Source organism: Poecilia latipinna, unplaced genomic scaffold, assembly GCF_001443285.1.
Source record: "Poecilia latipinna isolate Pla-1442-1.1 unplaced genomic scaffold, P_latipinna-1.0 Scaffold1237, whole genome shotgun sequence".
NCBI lineage: Eukaryota > Metazoa > Chordata > Actinopteri > Cyprinodontiformes > Poeciliidae > Poecilia > Poecilia latipinna.
In genome coordinates, this window is record NW_015113853.1 from 61,954 (window position 1) to 89,198 (window position 27,245).

The following is a 27,245-nucleotide window of genomic DNA, read 5'->3' on the forward strand; positions in this document are numbered from 1 at the left end:
TTACAAAATCAGCAGCGACAATCTTAGATCAGCCAACGATCTAAGATTATCGTAAGGGGAAAATAGCGGGAAAACATTGTGTAGTGTGAACTACTGCATCAGGTAGTCGGATGTGTCCGTCTTCTCTATTTAAATCTACTGATTACTGAAGGGCAATACAGTATACAGACTTCATAATCTGCACTCTTTTGGTTGAATGCCGTATTTATTTCCACTTTGGCTTCATGTTTAGTTTTTTCATTCAAGTACGTTTTTTGTTAATTCATTAACACTGGAACTGATTTACTTTATCAGTTCCAGTGTTATATGTTCTTTTTAAAATTAAGTGCATCTATCCATGGCAGGAAATCGCTGCATTATTAGTCATTTCCATTAAATCAGTGTCAAAAGGTCTTGATTGCGTTTATCGCAATAATTTTTTTAGACAATTAATCGTCCAGTAAAATTTGTTATCGTGACAGGCCTAATTGCGACTGGCTTGGTTACCACAGTAAGAAAAACATGTTTGATTGTATTGATAATGTTTTTCATTGTGTTTGGCGTTAATGCAGGACTGCCCATTGTTTCTGCAAATGGAGGAAAGAACTACAATCGCATAAGTGGAGCTTGTTGCTGAATATTCAGCCAAACAGAATCACAATCAGCTGAACCAATACTAGAAAATAAAAGACGGGGCAACGCTGCAGCCTCTCTCTTCCTTTAGTCCCGTCCTTTCTGTCTCGCCACCTTGACCTGCCTCTGCTGTGCAGTCCGAGCAGCGGGGTCCTCGTCCCTCGCCGCAGGCCTCGGGCCCTCCCATCGGTGGCCCGCTCCGGCCGTTTGCTGGTGTCTGATGGCGCGGTGGGATGCTAAGGGCAGCTGCGGGAGACTGTGATGTCAGAGCCCAACAGCCCGGGCGAGAGCCAGTGTGGCGCTCCCAGATTCTTCGTGGGCTGCGAGGACGATGAGAGCGAGGTGCAGGAGGACAGCATGAGGACAGACATGGACCTGTATGAGGACGACGAAGACACGGTGAGCATCTTGCTTCTGATTATTAGTGTTTTCTGTATTTAAAATCACGACATTCAGTTTGCTTTATTTGTCCCCAAGGGGCAATTTCAAGGTACAGACTCAAAACTGAATTCATAAAATTCACACATGCTAATAAATGTAAGTAGATACTAATGAGGTCAGTAATTATGCAGCCTAAGTGCTGCAATGGGCACCAAAAACACCTAATCCTAAAAAGTTTTCTTTTCTAGTCTCTGGTGCAAATATCTCCATACAGTTGAAATGAGACAAAACTAACTTAAAAGTAAATTTTCTGCAAGACATAGATTATTATTTTCGTAAATCATTTCTTTATATTTATGAAAAATTACTAGTTCATTTGGAGGTTATTTCACTTATAATATGGAAAAAGTTTCTTGTTATAAATGAAATAATCTGCCAGTGGAACGAGCAATTATTCATCAATATAAAGAAATTGTTGACTTAAAACAAGCTCCTGTGTCTTGCAGAAAGGTTTGGAAAAAAACAAAACATCTTGAGCCTAAAGAAAATTAATCTAAAAAGAAAATTTTGAGGTTTTTCTTCAGTAATTTTTTTTCATATTTTTTATTTTTTTCCCCCAGTTTCAGATTATTATTATTATTCTTTTACTTCATGGCTCCAGGTTTAGCTCCGTTTAAAGACGCTGTAAAAGGCTATGAATTTTGTTCAAAGACTGTGAAACTGAAAAAAGTTCAAAACTTATTTCAGGGATTTAACTAGAACCGTATGCTTGGGCTGGAGGAGATTTGGATTTTATTTTCAGCTGCAGACGCCCGACTAGGAGGTGGCTGCAGCGTAAAACAAAAGACGATCATGCGGAAAAGCCTCATATCTGTTTTTCTTCTGGAAGCCTGTTAACTGAATAATGTCATTGCTTCTGCCAGAAAACTGAAAATGGGTCACTGCTTTTTATTGTTTTCTGCACTGAATAAATGTCTTCTATTTGCAGGTTTGATATTTCTAATTATTTTTATTTTGAGAACAATATGCTACTGCAATAATAATACTTTGAAAGCTGAGGCCTCTAAGTTCTGAGTGATTTGTCCGATTGATCTGTTTCCGTCCCGTTCAGCCCCCGGAGCGACAGATCGTGGTGGGCATCTGCTGCATGATGAAGAAGTCCAAGTCCAAGCCAATGACCCAGATTCTGGAGAGGCTGTGCCGGTTCGAGTACATCACCGTGGTCATCTTCCCAGAGGACACCATCCTCAACGAGCCTGTGGACAAATGGCCGCTGTGTGACTGCCTCATCTCCTTCCACTCCAAAGGTGCCTCCCCTCCCACCACAGTGCATGCACACTGACAAAATGGCCGACATGCAAATCATGCATATTTAATCTGCAGTGTCTTTCCAATCATTTTCTGCTGACATTTTTCTGAATGCTTCTGTTTCCCCTTTGGACGCAAGCAATTAATCAACTTATGATTAACTATCAATTTGAAATTAATTCCAGTCGATTAACTAATAACGTCCGTGTAGTCCTCCTGTTAGTGTTGTAGTGTGGTTGTTGTCCAGCAGAGGGAGCTGCTGGTCATCCTTAAAGGAGGCATTTGAATGAAGGTGGCGGCCATATTGGAACGTAAAAGAGAAACAATCCAAACAGAATCTGACGTGGGATGAAACATTCACTCTATGCAGCTCCTGTTAGAAATATAAACATTGACAAGTTCATTAAGTTAAGTTTTCATTTTAATAGCGCTTTATTCAGCTTAGCATTAACATAAGATCTGCTGATGGGGAAAGCTGTAGCAAGGGCGGAGTGGAGAGGGAACAAGCAGCGCCACACAAGATGGTGATTGACTAAGACCTGCCTCCTCACTCTGATTGGTTGTTTCTAGTTAGCAGATGCAGAGGAGCTAAATTTTTTCATAGATTATCGGTCTCATACCATACTAACAGTTTCTGCAAATACGTAAAAGAATATATTTTTTTACATAAGTTATACTGCAGCTTTAATCGATAAGTTTCCCCATATTAAAGGTTTAAAAGTGTCTTTCTTTTCGTAGGATTCCCTCTGGACAAGGCGGTGAGCTACGCCACTCTGAGGAGCCCTCTACTCATCAACGACCTGAACATGCAGTACTATATTCAGGACAGGTGCATCCACCTCACCCTTCCAGTCTCCAACAAATTAAACATCTATTGATGTCTTTTATTTATCATCAGGGTTTTTTTTGTGTTTTCCAGGAGAGAAGTGTATCGGATCCTGCAGGAGGAGGGGATCGAGCTGCCACGCTATGCTGTGCTGAACCGCGACCCAGATAAACCAGAAGGTCAGCCTCATGTTCCTCTGTGCTCTGAACTTATTGTATCAGGCTTCATTTATTCAGCCGGGTTCTGGTTCTGTGGCAGCTATGGGATAAATATAGTGCTGGATGTTCTGCAGGGAAGAGTTTCCCTCATTAGGTTCTGTGACATAAAGGTTCTGGCACTCGGATCAGATGTTTTACGTGTTTAGGAGAGCTTCTTCTCAGGCCTCAGCAGTGAACGCCGCAGGGTCGACGTTTCCTGTGTGTCTTCGGCTTCACAATAAATCAATAACTATATTGATCACGATAGCTAACACCTATAGAATATTCTCTCACTGCTACGTAAGCTAGGTTGTTGGAATCAACTAACTCACTGACTCTTTGGTTACCTAGCAACAACTTGTTGGATAAGGGGGTTTAAAGTTCCCCGCCCCAACTTTGGTTGCCTAGCGACAACCTGCTGCATAGCTTGCACAGGTTTCCCTATAGTGGCTCATGAAAATAAAAATAAAAGTAGATTTTCTTTTTCTGTTTCTACTGAAAATTGGAAAACAAAGTCTTCAGTCTTCTGCTTTGTCCTCATCCAGCCACTTTTTTTAAAGGACAATTTTGTTTAGAGAGACTTTATAATTAATTTTGTTTGCTTATTTTGGATAATTAAAATGTCTTCCAGTTCCGAGTGTTTTTACATTATTATGTTATTACCATTATATTACTTGAAAACGGTCTCAAAACAACAATATTATCATTTATCACAATAACTTCTGGGACAATTCATCGTCCAGCAACATTTGTTTTTGTGATGGGCCTAATCGTGAAAAGTTTTTCAGCCATATCGTCCAGCCCAATGTGTGTGTGTGTGTGTGTGTGTGTGTGTGTGTGTGTGTGTGTGTGCGCGTGTGTGTGTTCAGAGTGTAACCTGGTGGAAGGGGAGGACCATGTGGAGGTGAACGGGGAAATCTTCCAGAAACCTTTTGTGGAGAAGCCTGTTTGTGCTGAGGACCACAACGTCTACATCTACTACCCCACGACAGCAGGCGGCGGCAGCCAGAGACTCTTCAGAAAGGTCGTGACCTCCACACTCCTGACTCGTTCAGTGATTCAGATTAGTCCGACCAAACATTCACATTTCCTTATCATACACAGGGTTCCTGTGTGACTTTTAATTAAGTGTTTTCAAGATCAAGAATTAACTACCTTTTATTGTTTTTATTATTCTTTTATATTTTTGAATTAATTAAATAAAATTTTAAACTATGTAAAATATTTAGCTTTACTAATATCTTATAATCAGTAACTAAATATATAGTTATTTTAAACGTATATTTTAAATACATTTTAAAAATAAATAAAATAAATAAATTATATAGAAGAAGAGGAATAAAAATTTAGAGCTGAAATATTTAGATTTTTTTTGTGATTAATTGGTTAGTGACAGAGTCAAAAAAGCCCATTTCGTAAAAAAAAGTAAAAAAAAAAAAAGACGTATTCAGATCAGTAACTGAGCCAAACTGTACAAAAAAAAGTTCCTTTAATTGAAATGCGTCCAACAATGAGGAGAGATTAAAGAAAACAGACTCTTAAAAATGCAACAAGCTGATCAGGAGTCAGAAAAAGTTTCTTCTCTCTATCTTAGACTTTATTTCCACACATTTTCCAGTCAGGAAATTCAAAATATTTCAAAATAAGAGCACACTTAACGCTTTTATGTTATGTTTTTTTTTTTGTCATCATCTGGACCCTGGCTGCAATTGTAGCTTTCAGCTTTATTTTTTTGTTTTTTACAAATTAATGCAAGTTTTTACATTTTAGTTAAACCTGCGTCTCAGTTTCTAAAAGAAGTTGTGTGAAAAGAGAAGAAGAAGAACCTAAGTTGGTCTCTGCTCTGTGCAGATCGGGAGCCGGAGCAGCGTCTACTCTCCAGAGAGCAGCGTGAGGAAGACCGGCTCCTACATTTATGAAGAGTTCATGCCAACTGACGGCACGGATGTCAAGGTTTGGGCAGAACACGCTGAGATACCTCAGCTTGGTACAGTTATCGTGTTTTCATGTCATATAAACATAGATTACTCACACTCACACCCAGTCCATTTAATCATTTAGAAACAAACAAAAGGCCTTAAAATGAGTAAAATGGAGCCAGTCCAAGGAAGCTGTCAGGAGTGGAGCTGCAGCAGAGCAGAGGCTGGCTCTGCAGCACGTGTTTCACATGGAACGTCATGATAATGGCCGACATGTTTCTCTCTGTGAATAACCAGACTTCTGCAGTCCAGGCCAGAAGTTTGCATTTACTCATCTGATCCAGAAAAATCAGATGAATTAAAAGTTTTTAATAATTTAATGGATTATTCAGTTTGGACGTCGAACTTCCCACTCTGGAAGTCTGAGAATTTTTCAGACATGGACTTTGAGATCCAATATGGCCGCTCCTCGCATCAGCAATAGCGAGCTAAGGTGGAAACTAGGGCTGAAGCAATTAATCATGATTAATTGACTATTGAAATATTCATCAACTAATTTAGTAATTGTTAACAGGAATACGAGACATAGGGTCTCGTATACAGACTACACAAAAATATGTATGCATATGTAGAAAGTTCTTTCTCAGAACTTCATAAGCGGTCGTTTTAACTTCACCTGGTTTAAATTCTGTAAGAAAAACAAATCTCTCTCTTATCTTTTGCATTCAGTTATTAATTGGTTTTGCGCTTAGATTTCTCTTCACATTTGTGTTTGAATCACAGATTACAGCTAATTTGTAATGTTTTTATGTATTCACATGGTGGGACTTGAGGATTTCTAATCGTAGGCCCTGTTGCCACCTGCCAGTAACATATCAACTACTCTCAAACTCACAACAGAACCTCTGCTTCTGCACATGTAAACATTTGATTTTCATGAGTTTTGCAGCAGACAAACGGGTCTAAGTTTACTGGTTGAGACTTGGAGCTCTGATGTAACAGAACTGCTGGTTTGTGTCGGACTGCAGGTGTACACCGTCGGGCCGGACTACGCCCACGCCGAGGCCCGGAAGTCTCCTGCGCTGGACGGGAAGGTGGAGCGCGACAGCGAGGGGAAGGAGGTCCGATACCCCGTCATGCTGTCGGCCATGGAGAAACTGGTGGCCCGGAAAGTCTGCTTGGCGTTCAAGGTACTCCAGCCACCACCAGGGTGTTTACTCCGTCATATCTGTGTTGGTGCTGAAATGGTTTATTGTGATTAATCAATTCTTGAAATGATTACCAACTAATTTAGTAGAACAACATAATCAGAACAGTAATTAAGCTAAAGCTGTTGAACATTCATGCATTTTGCATTTAAGATAAAAAAACAATGCTTTTGTCTGTAAATATGTTTTGCATATGTTAGGGATGCAACAATTAATCGCATTACTTGTGATTAATTGATTCTTGAAACAGTTGTCAACTAATTTAATAATCAACTAATTATTAACTGGAGTATAAAAGCTCTAAAAATTGTATTGAAAGAACTGCGTCATCAGAGCAAATTAAAACCAAAACTGTACAAATAATATATATATTTTGCATATTAGACATAAAACCTTTGTAAATATGTTCCTAAATGTTAAGGACGAAATGATTAATCGCGTTACTCGTGATTAATCAATTCTTGAAATAAGTGTCAACAAATTTAGTTATCGATTAATCGTTTACTGGAGTATAGACTCAAAAAAATGCCATTTACTGAAAGAACAACACAGTCAGAGCAGTAATTAAGCCAGAACTGTACAAATACGTATACATCTTGGATTTAAGATTAAACAAACCTTTGTCTGTAAATGAATCCTTTCCTACAGATAATTGAGCGTACACTAAAGGAATGCTGTTATTGGATTTTAACAATAGGACATTTATTTTGATGTTTAAAAAATGAATTAATTTGTTTATTTGTATTTTCTTAATATATTTTTAATATTGTACAGAAAAACTCCAATGGTTAAATGAAAACTCTGCAGTTTGCTTATTTTGTTTCCCATCTGATTAATCAACTAATCATCAAAATCATTGATTACTAAGATAATCATTAGTTTCAGCCCTAGTCTGTGTTTACTCCTGTTCTTCCACCGCAGCAAACGGTGTGCGGCTTCGACCTGCTCCGAGCCAACGGACACTCCTACGTTTGTGACGTGAACGGCTTCAGCTTCGTCAAGAACTCGATGAAATACTACGACGACTGCGCCAAGATCCTCGGGTACCGGCTTTTCTTTCTCACCTGCCTTTTTCAACGTTTCTGAGAGTTTGTTTGAGCTGTTGGTGTTGATGAAATGTCTCAGGAACATCGTGATGCGAGAGCTGGCGCCTCAGTTCCAGATTCCCTGGTCGATCCCAACGGAGGCAGAGGACATCCCGATTGTTCCCACCACTTCAGGAACCATGTAAGATCCAGTTAATGGGCTCACCTCATCACTAGCTACGTTTCCTTTGGTCTTAAAACTGTGCAAATTGGAATTACAAAAATACATTTCCTTAATGGAAACATGTCGGTTTTGAAAAAGCAAAATATTTGTTTTCCAGCAGCTTATTTGTTGGCACTGGCCTCCTTGTACATCAGAGGCCTGACAGCATCGCAAAGCTCATCAAAGTTGAGTTTCTCATTGGAAAGTGTTGAATCCGTGGCTGTAAAGATTAAAAAAGAATTGCATACTAAAATGTTCCCAAAAGGCTGCAAACAAAAGTAACTTCTCCCAAATATAAAAGGCGTGTCGTCCCAACGCCTGAAGAGGACGCTGACGTCTCGTCTGACAGCTACAGCTGCATAGTAGAGAGGAGAGAAAAATTCTCCCAAAAGGTTCAGGAATTTTGAAATTGATCTCAGAAATTTTATAGAAAAAACATGAACATTTCTGAGATCCAAAAGTTGAAAATTCACAAGAAAAAATCTCAGAAATTTTAAGATGTGTTAAACTTTCTAGATCAATATCTGAAATTTTCTGAGCTCGTAAAGTTGAAAATTTTTCACTTGAAACTTTCCAGAAAAATATTTTGCAAATTTTAGATTTTTGGATTCAGGAAATTCCTGCGTTTTTTTTTCTTGTTTTGTTTTATTATTATTATTATTATTAATTTTTTTTTCTTTTTTTTTTTTTTTAGAAATTTCTTAGTTTATTCTAAAAATTCCAGAGTTTTGTTTTCTATGTACAGTGGCCATAATATGTCTTCATAGATTATTTATGATGATCGCCGGCATTATAATGTTCGCATTCGTTGGCACCATAATTTTTAATCACTTATCATGTGAACAAGTTTATTCGTGTCTTTTATTTAAGGGGAACACCAAAATTGGGAAATTGTGTATTTTTGAAAAAGGTTTTGCACCAATGGAAACGTAGCTTCTGTGGCTTAAATGTTCTCATTAATTTACTCTGAACTGGCCAGGATGGAGCTGCGCAGTGTCATCGCCGTCATCCGTCATGGAGACAGAACGCCCAAACAGAAGATGAAGATGGAAGTTCGCAACCCCATGTGAGTTCTTCCCTCTGCAGCCCGATTACTAAACCCCACATTGGAAGACCAACCGTTCATTTGTTTCCCTTCAGGTTCTTTGATCTGTTTGAAAAATACGAAGGATACAAAACCGGGAAGTTGAAACTCAAAAGGCCGAAACAGCTGCAGGTGAAACAGTCGATCCTGACGTCTGAGGAGCAGAAATGTCAGCGCTGGCCGCTCCTCTGACGCTTTCTCCCTCTGACCGTCTCACAGGAGGTGCTGGACATCACCCGGCAGCTGCTGATTGAACTGGGGCAGCGCAACGACTGCGAGATCGAAGAGAAGAAGTCCAAACTGGAGCAGCTGAAGACCGTTTTAGAAATGTAGGTGAAGAAAGTCTGATGATTGACCTCATTTCCCTGGAAGCTCCTGAAAATGGCAACTTCTTACCGGGTTATTAAAAGCACAAGCATGGCCGCAGCCTGTGATAAATTAGCTTTTGTTGGACGTTTTTGTTCTCCTCCAACTTCCTTAAAAGCTCGTTTCTCAGTTTTCTCACTGTTTATAAAATAAACGTCTGCTGAGAAAAGAGTGGAAGCAGACCTATGAGGTCATAGCAGCGATTCATCAGAAAGCTCTGGACTTTCTGTTGTGATTGAAACCAATCCGTCTTTACAAGGCTGCAGTTCTGATAAGCCTGCAGTGAGTTCAGTTACAGACGGTACACGACGTGATGTAAAAATTACTTATTACACTTCCTTCAACAGGTTAGAATAGATATATGGCCTATACAAAACATGTTCATTCAATTTTTTTCAACAAAATCATCCTTAGATAATCAGTTTTTTAGCTGTTTTAGGGCATCTTGTCACTTTAAATCCAAATAATTTGCTGCTGGCCACTTCCCCCACCTCAACGTTTACACTCGCACCTGAAAATGGCTTCAAGCAGATGCGTAATTATACAACCGTACATCTTTGAAAAGCATTAGTAGAGCCTCCTACACAACCAACAGGAATGCAGCAAGTGGTTTCTGGATGGTGAGTCAAAGACAAAAGCTGGCCAATCCTGCTGGATTCCGCTTTGGTTGCTAGGTAACAGAGCTTTGCTCAGCTAGGGTTGCTAGGTAACGGCGCAGCGACCCTGGAATGTGACATAACAATGAACTCAATTTAAAAATACTTTATTTATCTCAAAAGGGAAATTAAATGGCTTGTTTCCAGACACGGCAAAACATTAACTGATTGCCAAATATTTATTGTCAAAACGAAGCTTATAAAGAAGAAAACATATGCATAAACCAGCCAAATTATGAAAAAAACCTGAGATTTATAGTTCAGAAAATATGGTATGTTAAAGGAAAGCGGAAGGAAAATCTGCAGTAGAAAAAGGTGCATAAGCCACAAACGACAGAGATGACACCAGCAGGTTGACCACTACTGGTGGAAACAGAGACTCAAAAGTTACAGTTTTAACATTTCTGCACTTAAAATAATTTTTACTGGTCTGACTTACAGTTTTAATGTTGATTAGCTATGATTGTAAAATCAAAACTGCTTGAGAAACTTTGGAAGTAATTTTATTTTTTGATCTTTTTCTGGTTCTAAAGGTACGGTCACTTCTCTGGGATCAACAGGAAAGTGCAGCTGACTTACTTGCCCCATGGGCAGCCGAAAACCTCCAGTGAAGACGAAGGTTCACACATTTTATTTGTTCATTTATTTAAACCTGCAGTTTGCTACTTTTATAAGGAATATGATTTTACATATTTGGTGAAACTGTCACCATGTCGTGACAGAATTGTATGAGACAGATGATCTGTGAACAAATCGAGCTTCTCCGCCTTGTCCCAGTGCTAACCAGAAACAACCAATCAGAGCCAGGAGGCGGGTCTTAGCGCTGTCAATCATGTCCGTGAATGCTAAGGCTAGTTAGAATAGCCATGGATTATGGTGGATAACAGTATGCCTGTAGTGGTGAGTTGTTTCTCCATCGTTAGCCCAGTTGGTAGCATGTTCACAAGGTTGATTGACAGCACTAAGACCCGCCTCCTGACTCTGATTGGATGTTGACTGCAACCATAGCTCATGGTGGAGGTGAAGGAGATTTTGTTTTTTCACAGGTGATCTGTCTCATATTAAACTGGCACAGCATGGTGACAGTTTTAACAAATAAACATTTTTTAAATAAAAGTTACATCCTGCAGCTTTAAGGTTTATGTTCATATTGGTTTTTAATTTTCCTGGTTCGATCCATTTCAGACACGCGTAAGGAAGGCCAGTCCCTGCTGCTGGTGCTGAAGTGGGGAGGAGAGCTGACTCCTGCTGGCCGGGTGCAGGCGGAGGAGCTGGGCAGAGCCTTTCGCTGCATGTACCCTGGAGGTCAAGGTGAGAATTACTAAAATCATCAGAATAGAATTTATCAAGCTCCCTTTGATCTGTCGTACGATTGATTGATTAATCGCTTACTCCAGCAGGCCTGCAGATGTTTGTTTTGGTTGCCACACCACTCAGATTTTTATTTCACTGGGATTTCTTTCCACCTCTTTGTTTTCTGTTGGTTCATCACAGAAGTTCCCAATAAAATCCCCTGAAGAAACAAAATGTGAAATGGCTCATTGTGTTTAGAAAGCAGCATCCATGTTTGTTGACGCCATTTTTGCTGGTTTGATGTAGGAGACTATGCTGGATTTCCGGGCTGCGGGTTGCTACGGTTACACAGCACCTACAGACACGACCTGAAGATCTACGCGTCAGACGAAGGCCGGGTGCAGATGACGGCGGCTTCCTTCGCAAAGGTATTCTGTGATATTCAGCAAATGATCACGTTAATGATGAACCAGCAATAAGCGGAAAATTATCAGGTTTTATTTACTGTGTGTTTTTCTGGGTCTGGAAAAATATTTGAGTTTCCACCATTTTACAAATTGAATTTAACGTTTTAACCTCTAGTTGTTCAGTTGGTGCCTGAGATCCATCTAAAGCTAAATGTTCACTCAGATTTCACAGCTCCTTCTGGTTTCCAGACGATTGGAAGCAGGATTGATATTAATCTGCAGATCTTGATGTTCCAGCACCGCGTCAAGATCTGCAGATTTCCAGAACTTTTCTGGTTTTAATTAAATCCTCCTGACTAATTTTCCTTAGGAACACAAAACAAGTCGTGTTCATATGAGTCGGTTCCCTTTGTAAAGTCTTTTTGATTTTTTTCTACTTCTGTATTGTTAAATATAATTGATTTGAGTTTTATTTGTTTTCTCATTTCAATCAGTTCTACGGAAGAGAATTAGGGCCAATGAAAGAAAAAATATATATTTTGAGATTAATCTCAGAATTCTGACTTTCAGAGGATTAAAATCACAATCCTGAGAAAAAGTCAAAATTTAGAGAAAGAAAGTTAGGATTCTGAATTTAAAGTCAGAATTTTGATTTTTATTTTTCCCAAATCTGCTGCCTTAGTGAACCTGAAATTTCCTCCACCAAATGTAGAGAAATGCTCTGAAAAACACAGAATCATTGATCATTCCTGTTTCGGGAGTTGGCCGGAGAAGAGTGTGGGTCCAACTTCAAGCATTTGTGTTTAGCATGTGGCACCATTTAAATGTTTCATTTGTATTTTTTAGAAGCAGAATGAAGTTTTGCAGATCCCAAACAGTTTAAGCTGGACAGGTTCAGAGATCCAGTCCAGAAAGATGTTTTCCACTCATTTTAGAAACATTGTCAGAAATAGACAGATTTGGTGTGTGTGTGCGTGTGTGTGTGTGAGCAGGGCCTGCTGGCTCTGGAGGGGGAGCTGACGCCCATCCTGGTGCAGATGGTGAAGAGCGCCAACATGAACGGGCTGCTGGACAGCGACAGCGACTCGCTGAGCAGCTGCCAGCACCGCGTCAAGGCCCGGCTGCACGAGATCCTGCAGCGGGACCGCGAGTTCAACGACGAGGACTACGACCGGGTAACGAGTCCGACAACATATTTCATCACACTAACAAGTAGGAACCCGCGACAGGCTGCGTTCACGCTGGCTCCTTTGCCTTAAAGCGACCTGCATCAGGCCAGTCTGAACAACACAGATCGGATTTTTCCAAATGCGACCCAGTCCACCTGGATAAACGACATGTATCTGATCTTTTTAAATTAGACCTGTGTCTGTACGGCCAGGTCGCTATTCATCCGACCTGAACGTCATCGATACTCGACAAACGTCACTATTCTGAGTCCTGATAAGCGCAAGCGGGAAGAAAAGCAACAATCGTAGCGCACTATGATGAAGATTAAGTCGTTAATGAGCTGGCTCCTGTCATTAGCATCCATGTTTACTTCCGCAAACACTGAGCGCTTCTTCTTCTTCCTCTTCCTCTTCCTCCTCTTCCTCTTCTTCTTCCTCCTCTTCTTCATGGCGGTTGGCAAAACGCTGAGCATGATCTCTCTCTGTGTGATGTTGCTTCGCCATCTCCTGCGCATGCAGGACACGTTCAGGTCTTCTGCAGTTCACACAGGAGATCACATACAAGTTGCAAGTGGAAATGTGAACATCCACGCGAAAAAAAAAATCAGATTTCTCAAGAAAATGGTTTTGTTTCACCACTTTAAAACGAAGCATGTGCTTCTAAAGCCGACTACAGGTTCCAGCCACGACTCTGGGAAGGAAAGCAGGACTCAACACCCGTTACAGTAAAGCTATTGTGTTTCCATGTAGAGATACATATTTCTTTTATTTATTTAACTTTCATTTAAATGACCTAAAATAAGTTTGAACATATATAAATATATACATTCAACTCAATTAGTATGATTAATTTTTTTTGTTTCTATAAAGACATATTGTGATGTTTATCATTACTGCTACTCATCACAATAGAAAATGTGATACAAGTTTTATGCCGTGTTGTACATCCTTACTAATAAATGCTTTAAAGTTTCCAGCCCTGACTGAGGCGGTTTCTGTGGTTTGCTGCTTAAAGAAAACATTTTGCTCCCATGTTTCAAAGCAAAACCGTGACAGCTGCTCCACCTCAGCTCGTTATTTTTAACTCACCACGACTCCCACAAACATGACGGTTAAACCGAAGCAGAAACTTTTCAACAGGGAAATGGTCAGAGTGTGAAAAGTAGCCATGAAGAACAACCACCTCCAGAAAACAGATGCTTTCAGAGCAGAAACTGTCCGATACGGTCGACATGAATGAAGCAGGCTGAACGAGATCAAAATCTAAAGAAAACATAAAAACCCAGACATTTACATCATCTACCTGCATGAAAAAAAAAACTAAAAAATATAAACTAAGTTTATTTTATGGCTAAAGTTAAAGATTTGTATTAGTTGTGCTGATTGTTTTTTTTTCTAAGCGGTGGCCGCCAGGGGGCGCTAGAGGAGCCCCAGAAAGTTGGAGGGAAGATTAGAAAAAATTTCATCCATTAAATTTTTAAATTGTGAATTAAATTTTTTTAGGAATGTAATCTGTTTTCTAATCATTATTATAAAATATAAGTTAAAATGACTTAATGAAGATGGAGACAGAAAGAGCCTTTTTTTCCCACAGAGGAGAAATTCAGTTAATTTTTATTTTTGATCTTCGTCTTTCTGATTGTCAGATTTATCAAACTGTCTCTTCAAGCTAAACTCCTCTTTTATTCTTCCTTCCTTTTAACTTCACTTTCTTCCTGCATCCTTCTTTCTCCTCCTTTTTCCCTCCTTCTTTTCGTCCCTTTTTATTGTTCATTGTTTCCTTTTCATCCTTTTTTATATTTCTTTCTTCCTTCCTACTTTATTATTTTTCCTTCCTACGTTTTTATTTTTTCTTTCTTTGTACCCTTCCTGCCATCCTTTCTTTCTTTCTTTTCCTTTTTCCTTCCTTCTTATCCTTCCTTGCTTCATTCTTATCCGTCCTTTGTCTCCTTCCTGCCTTCCTTGCTTCCTTCCTACTCTTCATTCCCTCTTTGTTTCCCTCCTTCCTTGTGCACTTCTATCCTTTCTTTCCAGGTCTGTAATTCAGTTTGGGTTTAATTTTTTTCATACTTATAGCTAAATGACATTAAACTCTGGAGAGTCACAGAAAAAGAAGCCGTTTGGACGAAATTGGACCCGAGCATCTGTTGCTTTAAAAACCGGCAAACATGTCTGTTTAGTGAAGCGACATGTTTTGTTTTGTTTGTTTACTCGTTGCTGACGCCGCTCTGTGTTTTGTTTTGCTACAGCTGGCCCCGACTTGCGCTGCTTCTCTTCTGAATTCAATGAAAATGGTGAAGAACCCGGTGGCCACATGTGATCAGGTCTACGCGCTCATTCAGAGCCTCACCTCTCAGATCCGCACCAGAATGGAGGACCCGAAGTCTGCCGGTACAGAAACATGAAATTGACCCTTCCTGACCTGTTCGGCTACGTTTCTCCAGCTAGCAGGATGTTTTCCTCCTCTGCCTCCAGACCTGCAGCTGTACCACAGCGAGACTCTGGAGCTGATGCTGCAGCGCTGGTCCAAGCTGGAGAAGGATTTCCGCATGAAGAACGGCCGCTACGACATCAGCAAGATCCCCGACATCTACGACTGCGTGAAGTACGACGTCATTCACAACGCCACGCTCGGCCTGCGGGACACGCAGGAGCTGTTCCGGCTGTCGCGAGCGCTGGCCGACATCGTCATCCCACAGGTGGGAGGACGACGAAGGAGCCTAAAGCTGCTTTTCTTATTAAATAATTAGTAATATATGAGGCCATCGGCAAATAGGTGGGGTCTGCTGTAGTACTGTGACAAAATGTTATTTAAAAATTTTTTACACATTTTTACTAGTGTGTTCAGATGCTTATGTTTCTTACGCTTTTGATTAACAATACTTAAAATGTTGGGCGCACTTATGCTAACACACTAATAGCAGGGCTAATTCTTTGTTTAACATCTTTGCTAACTTTGAAAACATTTAGAGCTCTTAGCTTCCCTTAAATTACTTTTTCTGAATCAATTCTAAAGCACTAATTTGTTTTGTAAAGTTTTGGTTGAATAAACTTTGACATCGTGGTTGAAGGTTTGTTTATCAACTGATCATAAACTGATGTTTATAATCATAAACTGATGTTTATAATCATAAACATCAGTTTATGATCATCAAGTGCTTCAGGGTTAGTGCAGCTAACGTTTCAGCTAGCGGTTCCCACCACTGGTTATTTGTATATTTAATTAGGTTTTCTTTTGTTTGGATATGTTTTTAATCTGTGGGGAAGTGTAAATATTTACTAATATGACCCATCACATTCTGGATGCGAAGTCCTGAAATGTTAATGAATTGAACCGCCTGAGTAGTTTATTTTTTGTGTGTTTTTGCAGGAATACGGCATAAATAGAGATGAGAAGCTGGACATAGCTTACGCTTACTGCCTCCCTCTGGTCAGGAAGATCCAGCTTGACCTGCAGAGGACGCACGGAGACGAGTTTGTTCACAAGCTTCATCCTCTGTAAGTTAAATTTGAATGCAAAACAGATGTTCAACAGAGAGTAAATGTAGGTAGCCATGTTTTTTTTGTACTTCCTGTTTACAGGTATTCTCGTGGCATTATGTCACCTGGTCGTCACGTCAGGACTCGGTTATATTTCACCAGTGAGAGCCATGTCCACTCCCTGCTCAGCATTTTCCGATACGGAGGCCTGCTCGACGTAAGCAAACAGTGATTCCTGCAGGTTCTGGAGTGTTTTTATGAAAAGACGTGAAGATCAGGGTGATATTTTCTCCGTTTGTGTCTGAGACAGGAGGAGAAGGACCAGCAGTGGAAACGCGCCATGGATTACCTCAACGAGGTCTCCGAACTCAACTACATGACGCAGATTGTCATCATGCTCTACGAAGACAACAACAAGGTGAGTTACTGATGCTTTATGAGACCGATCATCAGTAGAAGTTTAAATAAGTTTATAAACCACTGCTGTGTTAGATTAGCTAATAGCAGTGGCAGCTAATCTGTCACAGCGATCACTTATTAATAAACATCAAGCCTGAAAACAGAAAACTGTAAAGGACTGAATGTCCTTGTCTTTGTGTGGGAAATATTTGTGTGTTTTTTCTTGGTGTTGAATCCGGATACACTAGTGGACTTGTTGTTAGTCGGTTGCTATGGCAACGGATCTGCGTGCAGCATAACCGATGGAGAGCGGGAAAAGGGAAGGTTACGAGTGGCTTTAAATTTTTCTTCAACGGTTTTTCCCTTTGCTGTGATGCACTGCACTAAGCTAATGATACCTTCATTTTGTTAAGTTAGCAGCAACAGTTAGAATCGTCTTTTTGACCTCCAGAGTTGTGCACGTGCGTGACATTTCCAGATGTAAACAATAACATTCAGTGTGTCTGTAACAAACAGATTAAAAACTTAAATGTCTTAAACGTTGTCTGCCTGAAGGACATTTCCTCTGAGGAGCGGTTCCACGTGGAGCTCCACTTCAGCCCCGGCGTTAAGGGCGTGGATGAGGACGAGCACGCGCCGCACGGATTCGGCTTCAGACCCGCCTCAGCAGAGGTGATGCGACAGGTAAACACCATGAAGTCTAAAAACGTCCTGATGTGGAGGACATCCAGGCTCCAGCTGTGTCCGTCGTGTTCCTCAGAACGGGCAGAAAAAGGAGGAGCGCGGCAGTCTGGATGACCTGTCGCGAGACGAAACGGACCGCGCCGTTCCCGTGTCGGAGCCGATCACCATTCAGAGGCGGTCGCCGCTCATTCGCAATCACAAAACCGGATCAATGGAGGTGAGACTGAGCCCAGGAAGGAGTGGAACCACCATTTTTAGCTCTGACGGCTGTTTAGTTTTATGCTTTAGTCTGTAAACATAAAATCACATCACATTCATTTGCTTTTGAGCAAAATTGGTTTATTTTGTGCAGCTGCAGCTTTTCCTCTGTGGTTTTGATGCCACTACGTCACTCTGCCCTCTGACCCCCAGGTCCTCTCCGAATCCACCTCCTCTAAAGCCGGCAGCTACCGTCTCTTCTCCATCTCACGTCAGTCTCCAGAGATGAAACAAAGCGGCTTAGGTAGGTGGAGAAAAACAAAACAACAACAAAAAAAATCCACCTTGTTGCTACGGCAACCGCACACATCATCAGCCGGTTCCCTGTAGATTATGGTTTATGTTTGGAGGAGATGTAATAACATGTAGCGCAGGCTGTGTGTTTCCATAACATGACCTTTGAACTTTGACTGCAAGTTTAGAAGAAGAAAATGAAGAAAGTAGAACTTCAAACTGCTTCCTCTGTGGTTCAGATTTAACCTGAAATCAACAGGTACATCTCAATAAATTAGATTAACTTAACAAAAAGTTGAAAATTCAGCAAAAATGTAATTTAATTTTATAGATTAATTATAGTTATACTTTAAATGTTTGTTTAAATACTGAAATGAATGCAGAATTCACTTCAGTAAGTTGCAAAACGTTAATGCTAATGAAGCTTTGTATGAGTATGCTAAGAGTACGTTTGTTTAATTATGAGAATAATGTCGTATTATTACCCGACTGATGCTGCCTTTTACCAGAAGGTCGTCTAAAAATGACAAGAAAAAAGTTGTTTTATGGAAAAAGCTTCTAGTTATTGAGATCTAACGTGTCCAGCTAATTTCTTCAAATTATTCAGTTGTTTGCTCAGTGACTCCAGCCTTAATATAAGTAGAAAGTTGAGTGGAAGGAAAAGCTGTAATATAAAAATCCAGGTTGCTTTATGTTCGTAATGATTTGGGTTTCCATCCAGGAGCTGGCACCAACCTAACAGAACTTTTCGTCGGTACTCTAATTTATTGAGACGCACCTGTTCAGAACTTTGATTTGTCTTTTCAGGAGGAAATGCCACAGTTTGAGTTTACAGTTCTTCCAAATCATTTCTCCATGTGTATCTGTACTTCTGTGGATCATTTCGGTCTCTTTCTAGTCAGAACCATCAGAACTTTTCTGCTGCTGCAGTCTGAGCTGCCTGAAGCATCACAGATAAATATTCAGGTTTTGGTCGTTTCATCCTTCACACCGGCTCTTTCCACTGTAGTTTTTTCCTTCTCTGCCCTCTGTTTGCATGGTGATGCTAATTCTGACACATTCAAATGATAAGGGGAAAAGATAATAGTAATTTTTTAGACTGAAGGTTTTTCAAAGGGAAGGTTTTGGAAATAAAAACTTGAACTAGTCCTTAGAGGTTTAAGAATGAAGTGAATCCAAGGTGAGAAGATCACGTTGCAAATAAATCAGAAACGCTTTCGATAAATGCTCGTTATTCTTCTGAGTCACCACCAGGGGGCGAGTCTGAGTGACCCAAACGGCTGGCTATCAGATGCAGACATCAACCAAGCCACACTGTTGGAGCCAATGGGAGAATTCAACTGCAGTTACCACCGCTCAACCCATAGAGGGCAGCACTGAGATGGTTTTGTACAAAATATTGCGGAATTAAGAAAAATTTACAGAAAAATGCCACATTTGCAAAAATGGCACCCTTAAGGAATGATTTAGAGAGTTTATCCTCTCAAACCGAACCGGACTTTGCAGTCAAACGGGCTGGAATTGGATTAAAGCAGCTTAAACAGGGCTGCTGGGAATGAACCTCTCTGATATGCCAAAGCTTTCTGGAGACAAATGTAGGTAAAACCAGCTGACCAAATGTGGAGGTGCTCCGCTTGGGTTGCTAGGTGGCGGGCTGGGCTTTGCTGGGTTGTTGGGTAACAGGCTGGGGTTGCTAGGTAACAGGCTGGGGTTGCTAGGTAACGGGGTAATGCCTGATGATTTCTGGTGTTGCATTAGGAAAGATTTTTGAGATGGCTCATTTTCCAGACACCAAAAAAAAAAAAAACATTTAATTATTATTAAAGAAATGTCTGGATGAGTTTGTTTTGTTTTTTAGCGCTTGTATAGTTTTTACAAGCAGTGGAAACCAAAATGGAAATATAGGCATCAAAAATGTGAATTTTGCACCATAGGTTCTTTTTAATTTCATTCAAAGTGGCATAAAAAGGTCTTAAATTTGACTTGAAACCTGCAGATACCATGGTTCTGAAAGTTTTTGTATTAATATCTAAGGTTCTTTTGTTGTATTTGTTTCATTTGAAGATCTAATGAGGACCAAATTCGTGTTAGACAGTTTAAAAACCTCCAGTCTTTGTTTCTGTCTCTGTCTCTCTCTTGCTGGTGAGCTGTTTGAGTAACAGCTTGTTTATGTTCCGGTCACTAACCCTCGCAGGCTCTCAGTGCGCCGGACTCTTCAGCACCACCGTCCTCGGTGGCTCCTCTAGCGCCCCTAACCTGCAGGACTACGCACGTGCACACCGCAAAAAATACTCCACCGCCAGTCTGTCCTACAAAGACGGTATGTGTCTGAGACCGCCGCGCTTCCTCACCAACCTGCACAGAGGCCAGCAGTAGATCAGACACACAAGCCCCGGCTTGCAAAAATACGCCACACAGTTCATCATTAGAGCAGGAATCCACCAGGTGTGATGGACTCCCATACATGTTCATCACTTTCATTCATTTTTTTGTTTTGTGGTAGAAGGTGTCAGTTCGTTTTCATTCTCGTCACCATTTTACCCTCCTCACCTTTTTTTTAAATTTTTTTTACCCCCTCGCTGGCTGAGTTAGAAATTGGATGGAGTGTGCAAAAGACTGACTTGACATTTCCATAAACGTGACATAACCTCTGTCATCAACATGGAGGAGTCTTCATGAATGTTGTCATGAAGCCTGTCATTCGGTAATAATGACTAACAAAAAATGATAGCGCCACAAACAGAAATAATGACACCTCAGTGTAATAATGACACAAAATAATGACGAATGTTTGTGCAGCAAAAATGTTCCTTTGTGCTGCTTTTGCTTTGAAGATGTTAGGCAAAAGGGTCAACCAGCCTCCCACGTTGTCCAAATCTAATAAAAGTGGTGTCAAGTGTTTGTGCTACATTTGTGCAGTAAAAATTTTCATTTGTTCTGCTGTCATTTTAAATGTATTAATAAAAACGTTTCCAGAGGTCATCAGAGGTCAACCACTCCCCGAACTCATGTTGCAAAGTCTAACAAAACTGATGTCAAACCTTTTGACCTTTAAACTTTCTTTAACATCTTCAAGCTGCACAAAGGCAGCACAAACATTTGACACTAATTTTGTTAGATTAAGGTGGGAGGGGCACCTTCACTCGGGTATTAATGACACTTTTAAGTTGCAGTAAAAATGTGAATTAAAATGTGATTATTTACCAAACATGACAACAGTGAGTAACATTCATGAAAACTCCTTCATGCTCATGACTGGTGAAGCCACAGTTATGACAGTGCTCATGTTTTATGCACACTCCTTCAGATAAAGTAAATGTGAGGCTGGTTGATAGGTTTGACGTTTTCCTTGTAGTTGCACTGTAATATTTACAGATGAGTCCAGACTTTTTTATTAAAACGTAGGCTGATTTATTTATCCTGGTGGAGCTGCATGAAGCTGCATCGGTGAGCTTTCATTCGTCATCTCACCCTCATGTTGTCTCTCAGGTCTCTGCAGTCAGGCTGGGCGATATGGCAGGAACATTACAGCTGCACAATGTTTACAACGTCTTCAAAAAGTATTCACACCCTTACATGTTTTATCCTTTTTTATAGATCATAAAAAATCCTGATCAATAAAATATTAAAAAAAAAACACATTTAATCTCAAAGTGAAATCTGATTACTACAAAATAATGACAAGTAAAAATATGTATTAAAAATAATAAAGTCTGTGTGGATCAGTCGGTCTCATCTTTATGCTCCAGTTTTCCTCCATTCTTCCTGCTAAACTTCCAACTAAGCTCTGACAAGTCTGGGCTTTGACTAGACCATTCCATAACATCCATTTTGCTGTGTTCAAAACATCTCTGTGTAGCTTTAACTGGAAAATAAATGTCCTCAAATAAATGTCCTTGGAAGCCGTAGTTCTCAGTATTCCAGGATTCTCCTTGATTCTGCAGCTCAGAGACTTCCCCACCAGACAAGTGCTTCACACTCTTGTCTGGTGGCCAGAAAGCTCAATTTCGATTTCAGACCAAATAACTTTATTCCTCTTGACCACAGAGTCTTCTCATGTGCCTTTTGGCAAACTCTAATCTGAGTTTTCTTCAACAGTGGATTCTAATTGCCACTCTGTCGGTATTTTGTAGAAATCTACATTAAATGATTTTTTTTTTACCTTTTTTATCAGAAAAGTGAAATCTTGTTGGTCATGATTGATTTTAACAGCAGTAGAAGGGTAAAACATTCAAAAAGGTGAATACTCTTTATAGACACTGTATTTAATGCCACCATGAGAGTTAAACTTTTAAAAACAACCAGCAGTCATCAAAGCAAAGTTCCTGTTTCTTCTGTTCTGCATACTGTGCATGCACTTTGGAAGCTTATTTGCATGACTTCAGATTCAAACGCTGCAGCTTTTTCCCTCTTTTTACTGGTGAGGATGAGAAAATGTAATATATTGGTTTAGATGGGACTATGGCATTGAAAATAACTTGGATGATTTGAGGTTTTTGTTTTTTGAACCTTCTGGAGGAGTTAAAGTTTGGCACAACTGATATTTAGCAGATTCAGGAATACCTCCGTACTTTGCAGCAGGAGCTGTGTTTCCATTGACCTTCAAATTGGGATTATGAAAATAAATTTGCTTAATGGAAACACTAATCTAAAAAAAATGTTTTTGCACTGAGATGGGTTTTTAGTATCCAAGCTAGTGTATTTTGCACAATTGCAATGGAGACACTTTTTTCCACATGATCAACAACCGGAAGTTACTATTCGCAGAATTAACAAAGAAGACGACAGGAAGTGGTTGGATACAGCCTGTTTCTTATTGTCTTATTGCATAAACAACATTTTTTACAGGTGATTTTAATTGTGTCTCTTATTTAATGAAAATGCTAGATTTCGAAATCATATTTTTTTGACACCAGTGGAATATTGACAAAGTTTTGCACACAAAGTTTTGCACACCTTTCTAATGGAAACGCAGCTGTAGAAGCATCGATTGTGATTAGGGACCTTCCATTTAACTTGTGCGTGCGTGTGTACGTGTGCATGCGTGCGTGTGTGTACGTGTGCATGCGCGTGTGTGTGTGTGTGAGTGCATGCGTGTGTGTGCGTGCGTGCGTGCGTGTGTGTGCGTGCGTGCGTGTGTGTGCGTGTGTGCCTGCGTGTGTGCGTGCGTGTGTGTGCGTGTGCATGCGTGTGTGCGTGCGTGTGTGTGTGCGTGCGTGTGTGCGTGCGTGCGTGCGTGTGTGTGTGCGTGTGTGTGTGTGTGCGTGTGTGCGTGCGTGCGTGTGTGTGTGGGCGTGCGTGTGTGCATGTGTGCGTGTGTGCGTGTTTGTGTGCGTGTGTGCATGCGTGCGTGTGTGTGCGTGTGTGCATGCGTGCGTGTGTGTGTGTGTGGGCGTGCGTGCGTGGGTGTGTGTGTTTGTGTGCGGGTGTGCGTGTGTTTGTGTGTGCAGATATCCAACCAGGTAGCTTTGGAAATCTGGTGGCTTTTTTCAAGCTGAAATGTCCAAATTCAGGTGCAAGTCAAACTAATGTGAATTTATTGTCCACAGTGGGTTGATCAGGTCTCAGATGTCAGTTATTTTGAATCTTCATCTGTTCTACTTAATTTTAAAAGTCTTTAAAGTATTCTAACAGCATATGGGTCCCATTTGATGTTGTGAAAATGACAGAAGGCATTTATCTATTGTGGTTAGCCTTGATTTTCATTCACTCACTACTATGTAAATATCTCAGTATTTACTGAGAATAATGCTATATATTGATATTTTGTGCAGATTTATATACATGATAATCAGTATTTTAATATTTTTTGTTTTTAACTAATAGAACAAAGTAGAAGAGATGAGGCCAGGAGAGTTGAGAGGGGAAAGAAACAGGGAGCAGGTGAGAAAGTTGCCAGGTTGAGCTTCATTTTCATTCGTTCCTTTGTCCTCATCTCAATATTGATTGAGAGTGATGAGGCCCGAGCAGCGAAATGCTGCAAAGGCCTGGTGGATCTTATTGAATGGATCTTGTCTTATTATTATTCTTTTCTGCCAGAGGTCGCAGATTTGGTGCTTAAACATTTTCAAAAATTTGCAAAATTCTTTGTCATAATTGTCCCATTAAGGGTTTTAATGGAGTCGTTGCTGAACTGAGGTAGGCCAAGCCGTACATAGCAGAAATCTGAAGCTTGATACATAGGTAGATCCTCCTAGATAAGGAAAAAAACTCTCTTGGATGTATGTCCTAAAATGTACAGGGAGGTGGCCATTTTGGGTCAAAGGGCAAATTTTGCCATTTTTCACATTTATACACCTCGAACTTTAATGAACTCCTCTGGGGTATTTTAAGCTATCTGGTTCATTTTTGCTCAGCATGCAGTTTAGTGATGGGGGATTAAAAGTTATCAAAATGTTGAGTTTTTTAGCACACTAAGGGGGCGTGGCCAAGTGGCAAAATTAAACAAAACGTTATAATTTTCTTATAGAAATACTAATTTACACCAAACTTGGTATGAGGCATCCATGTTGGATGACCGACAACAATATGTGGTCATATGCTGACATCATCAAAGCCACACCCCCTCAAAACAGGAAGTCTATTTTTTTTGGAAAGCTCCATCTCTGACCCTCTTGACCTAATCAGGATGATCTTGTGTCAGAAGACGGATAACAAGTGGTCTCACTTTTTTTAAATCACAAAGAGTTTGTGCTGTAAGGCATGGGCGTGGCGAAGTCAGAGGTTATGCCATTGCCATACGTTTGGCTCTGACTTTCACAGATATGAGCTGAGCTGCACCAAACTGACTACGATTGGTCCTAATCCAGTCCAGTACTAGAAGTTTATAAAGCCATGCTTTGACTGACAATCATGGCATTTGTTTCATATGTTTATCATGGCAGGACCAACCAAAAAGTCTCCTGGAGCCATGTCCCAAACCAAGCAGGAAGTCGGCCATTTTGAATCAAAGCTGCCATTTGTCTCTTTCACACATATCTGAGCTAACTTCTACAGCTTTGGGCTTGCAGACTTCTGAATCACTGCTGAGTCAGATGTATTAGATGTGCACAGAGCAGTGCAGGCATAAATTATAATCTGTCAAAAGAACAGATTATCTAATGGCTTTCAGATTTTTCCGTCATTTAAAAACAGAACAAGCAAAATAATCTGTTAATGTAACCCCTGAGAATCATATATAGACTTTATTTTAATATTTTTTTTGTTTTTTGAGTAATAGAACAAAAGAGAAGAGAGCAGGTCAGGAAGACTGAGAGAGGAAAGAAACATGACTCAGGTGAGAAAGCTGCCAGGTGATTTAATGAACATCAAGTCAGGAGATTTCTTTAATGTGATTTTAAATTAACTTTAATTCTTGCAACTTGTCTCACTCAGCTCAATTTTTTTAGCTTGATTTTCAATTTTATGTATTCATCTCAAAATTTTCTGAGAATAATTTTGTCTATTGATATCATAGATTTATATGTAAAGTGATCCCTCGCCATAACGCAGGTCGCCTTTCGTGGTCTCGTTGCTTTGCGGATTTTTTTTGTGCAGTTTTTTTCACAGTGCATTGTGTTCTGCGTCCTGATTGGCTAAACAGTCTCCCAGCTCCTTCTCCACCTGTGTGCCAATAACGTTACAGTATTTAAATATAAGTAATACAGATTGGCCATTCAGGAGATGAAAACTGAAATTTTGAATGCCTGCTGGAAAAAACTGGCCAGAATCAGCGTAAAACCCGACCGGAGGCTTGACGAGATCCATCGTTCTGCCGTAGATCCAGCTGTGAATCTTGCAGGGCAGGTTGGAGGAGACGCTTTAATGCCATGACTCTGGATCACATTAAGGCCCGATTGATGCACACACACATCCGCTCACATGAAAACAGGTTTTGTTCTTTGGTTTTAATGTGGAGTAATTAACTATGCTGTGTAATAACCGTAAAAAATAAAAGTAACTCTACTTCGCGGATCTCGCTTATTGCGGGCTACTTTTGGAACGCACCCCCCACGAAAAACGAGGGATCACTGTACATACTTTATTTTGATATGTTTTTGTTTGGTTTTTTAAGTTGTAGAACTCGGTAAAAGAGAGGTGGCCAAGAAAAGTGAGAAGGATAAAAAAGAGGGATCAGGTGAGAAAGTTGCCAGGTGATTTGACACCACAAAGTGATCATCAGTTCAGGAGATTTTCTTAATGTGATTTTTAAATAAATTTTTATTCAACTCACATTTAGCTCCATTTTCTGAGCTTGATTTTCACTCATTCCTATGTAATGGTCTTAATACTTGCTGAGGATAATTCTATTTATTGATATTATCATAGATTTATAAATACACTGTATTTTAATATTTTTTGTTTTGTAAGTAGTAGAAGCCAGTAAAAGAGAGGTGGCCAAGAAAAGTGAGAAACGTGAGAAAAGAGACAAAAGAGAGAAAAGTGAGAGGGATAAAACAGAGGAATCAGGTGAGAAAGATGCCAGATGGTTTGAGTTGAGGCCACAAAGTGATTTTCATGTCAAGAGATTTCCTTAAAGTGATTTTAAATTAACTTTAATTCAACTTGTCACATTTAGTTAAATTTTTTTAACTTGATTTTCACTCATTCTTATGCAATAATGTCAATATATTTTGAGAAAGGGGCTATATCTTGATATTGTGCATGAATTTATGTATATTTACACTTTATTTTATATTTTGTTTTCTAACTAATAGAACAGAGTGGAAAAGAGGAGGGCAAGAAACATGTGAAACGTGAGAAAAGAGAGAAAAGAGAGAGGGATAAAATAGAGGAATCAGGTGAGAAAGATGCCAGGTGGTTTAAGACAACAAAGTGATTATTAGTTCAGCAGATTTCTTTAATGTGATTTTAAATTAACTTTTATTCATGTAACTTGTCAGACTCAGCTAAATATTTGAGCTTGATTTTAACTCAGTTTTATGTAATTATCTCAATATTTATTGAGAGTAGGGCTATATGTTATTATGAATAGATTTATACATGTATACACTTTACTTTATATTTTTGTTTTCTAACTAATAGAACAGAGTGGAAAAGATGAGACTAAGAAAAGTGAGAAAAGTGAGAAAAGTGAAAAGGATAAAACAGAGGAATCAGGTGAGGCCACAAAGTGATTATCAGTTCTGGAGATTTCCTTAATGTGATTTTAAATTAAACTTTAATTCAACTTGTTACATTTAGCTAATTCTTTTAGCTTGATTTAAACTCAGTTTTATGCAATAATATCAATATTTATTGAGAATAATGCTAAATGTTGATGTTATGTATACACTTATATTTTTGTTTTCTAACTAATAGAACAGAGTGGAAAAGATGAGACTAAGAAAAGTGAGAAAAGTGAAAAGGATAAAACAGAGGAATCAGGTGAGAAAGATGCCAGGTGGTTTCAGTTGAAGCCACAAAGTGATTTTCATGTCAGATTTACTTAATGTGATTTTAAATTAACTTTAATTCAACTTGTCACATTTAGCTCAATTTTTTGACCTCACTCTTATGCAATAATATCAATATTTA

At 39.7% G+C, this 27,245-nt stretch overlaps 1 protein-coding gene across 1 annotated transcript in view; it reads left to right on the forward strand.

Annotated features, from left to right (window-relative positions):
• LOC106960855 (inositol hexakisphosphate and diphosphoinositol-pentakisphosphate kinase 2-like) overlaps positions 1-27,245 on the forward strand; it is a 68,936-nt gene that overhangs the window by 8,095 nt on the left and 33,596 nt on the right. The window contains exons 2-30 of the mRNA XM_015054208.1: positions 552-1,011; positions 2,105-2,300; positions 3,040-3,130; positions 3,221-3,306; positions 4,194-4,348; positions 5,176-5,277; positions 6,272-6,433; positions 7,373-7,494; positions 7,577-7,678; positions 8,679-8,765; positions 8,840-8,915; positions 9,003-9,112; positions 10,339-10,424; positions 10,991-11,116; positions 11,405-11,526; positions 12,498-12,680; positions 14,924-15,065; positions 15,150-15,373; positions 16,045-16,172; positions 16,257-16,371; positions 16,465-16,572; positions 17,109-17,237; positions 17,314-17,454; positions 17,649-17,739; positions 19,924-20,049; positions 23,556-23,612; positions 24,949-25,005; positions 25,783-25,845; positions 26,085-26,177. Of these exons, the coding sequence (XP_014909694.1) occupies positions 874-1,011; positions 2,105-2,300; positions 3,040-3,130; positions 3,221-3,306; positions 4,194-4,348; positions 5,176-5,277; positions 6,272-6,433; positions 7,373-7,494; positions 7,577-7,678; positions 8,679-8,765; positions 8,840-8,915; positions 9,003-9,112; positions 10,339-10,424; positions 10,991-11,116; positions 11,405-11,526; positions 12,498-12,680; positions 14,924-15,065; positions 15,150-15,373; positions 16,045-16,172; positions 16,257-16,371; positions 16,465-16,572; positions 17,109-17,237; positions 17,314-17,454; positions 17,649-17,739; positions 19,924-20,049; positions 23,556-23,612; positions 24,949-25,005; positions 25,783-25,845; positions 26,085-26,177 (3,418 nt within the window). The 5' untranslated portion in view covers positions 552-873. The remainder of the gene's footprint in view (positions 1-551; positions 1,012-2,104; positions 2,301-3,039; positions 3,131-3,220; positions 3,307-4,193; positions 4,349-5,175; positions 5,278-6,271; positions 6,434-7,372; positions 7,495-7,576; positions 7,679-8,678; positions 8,766-8,839; positions 8,916-9,002; positions 9,113-10,338; positions 10,425-10,990; positions 11,117-11,404; positions 11,527-12,497; positions 12,681-14,923; positions 15,066-15,149; positions 15,374-16,044; positions 16,173-16,256; positions 16,372-16,464; positions 16,573-17,108; positions 17,238-17,313; positions 17,455-17,648; positions 17,740-19,923; positions 20,050-23,555; positions 23,613-24,948; positions 25,006-25,782; positions 25,846-26,084; positions 26,178-27,245) is intronic.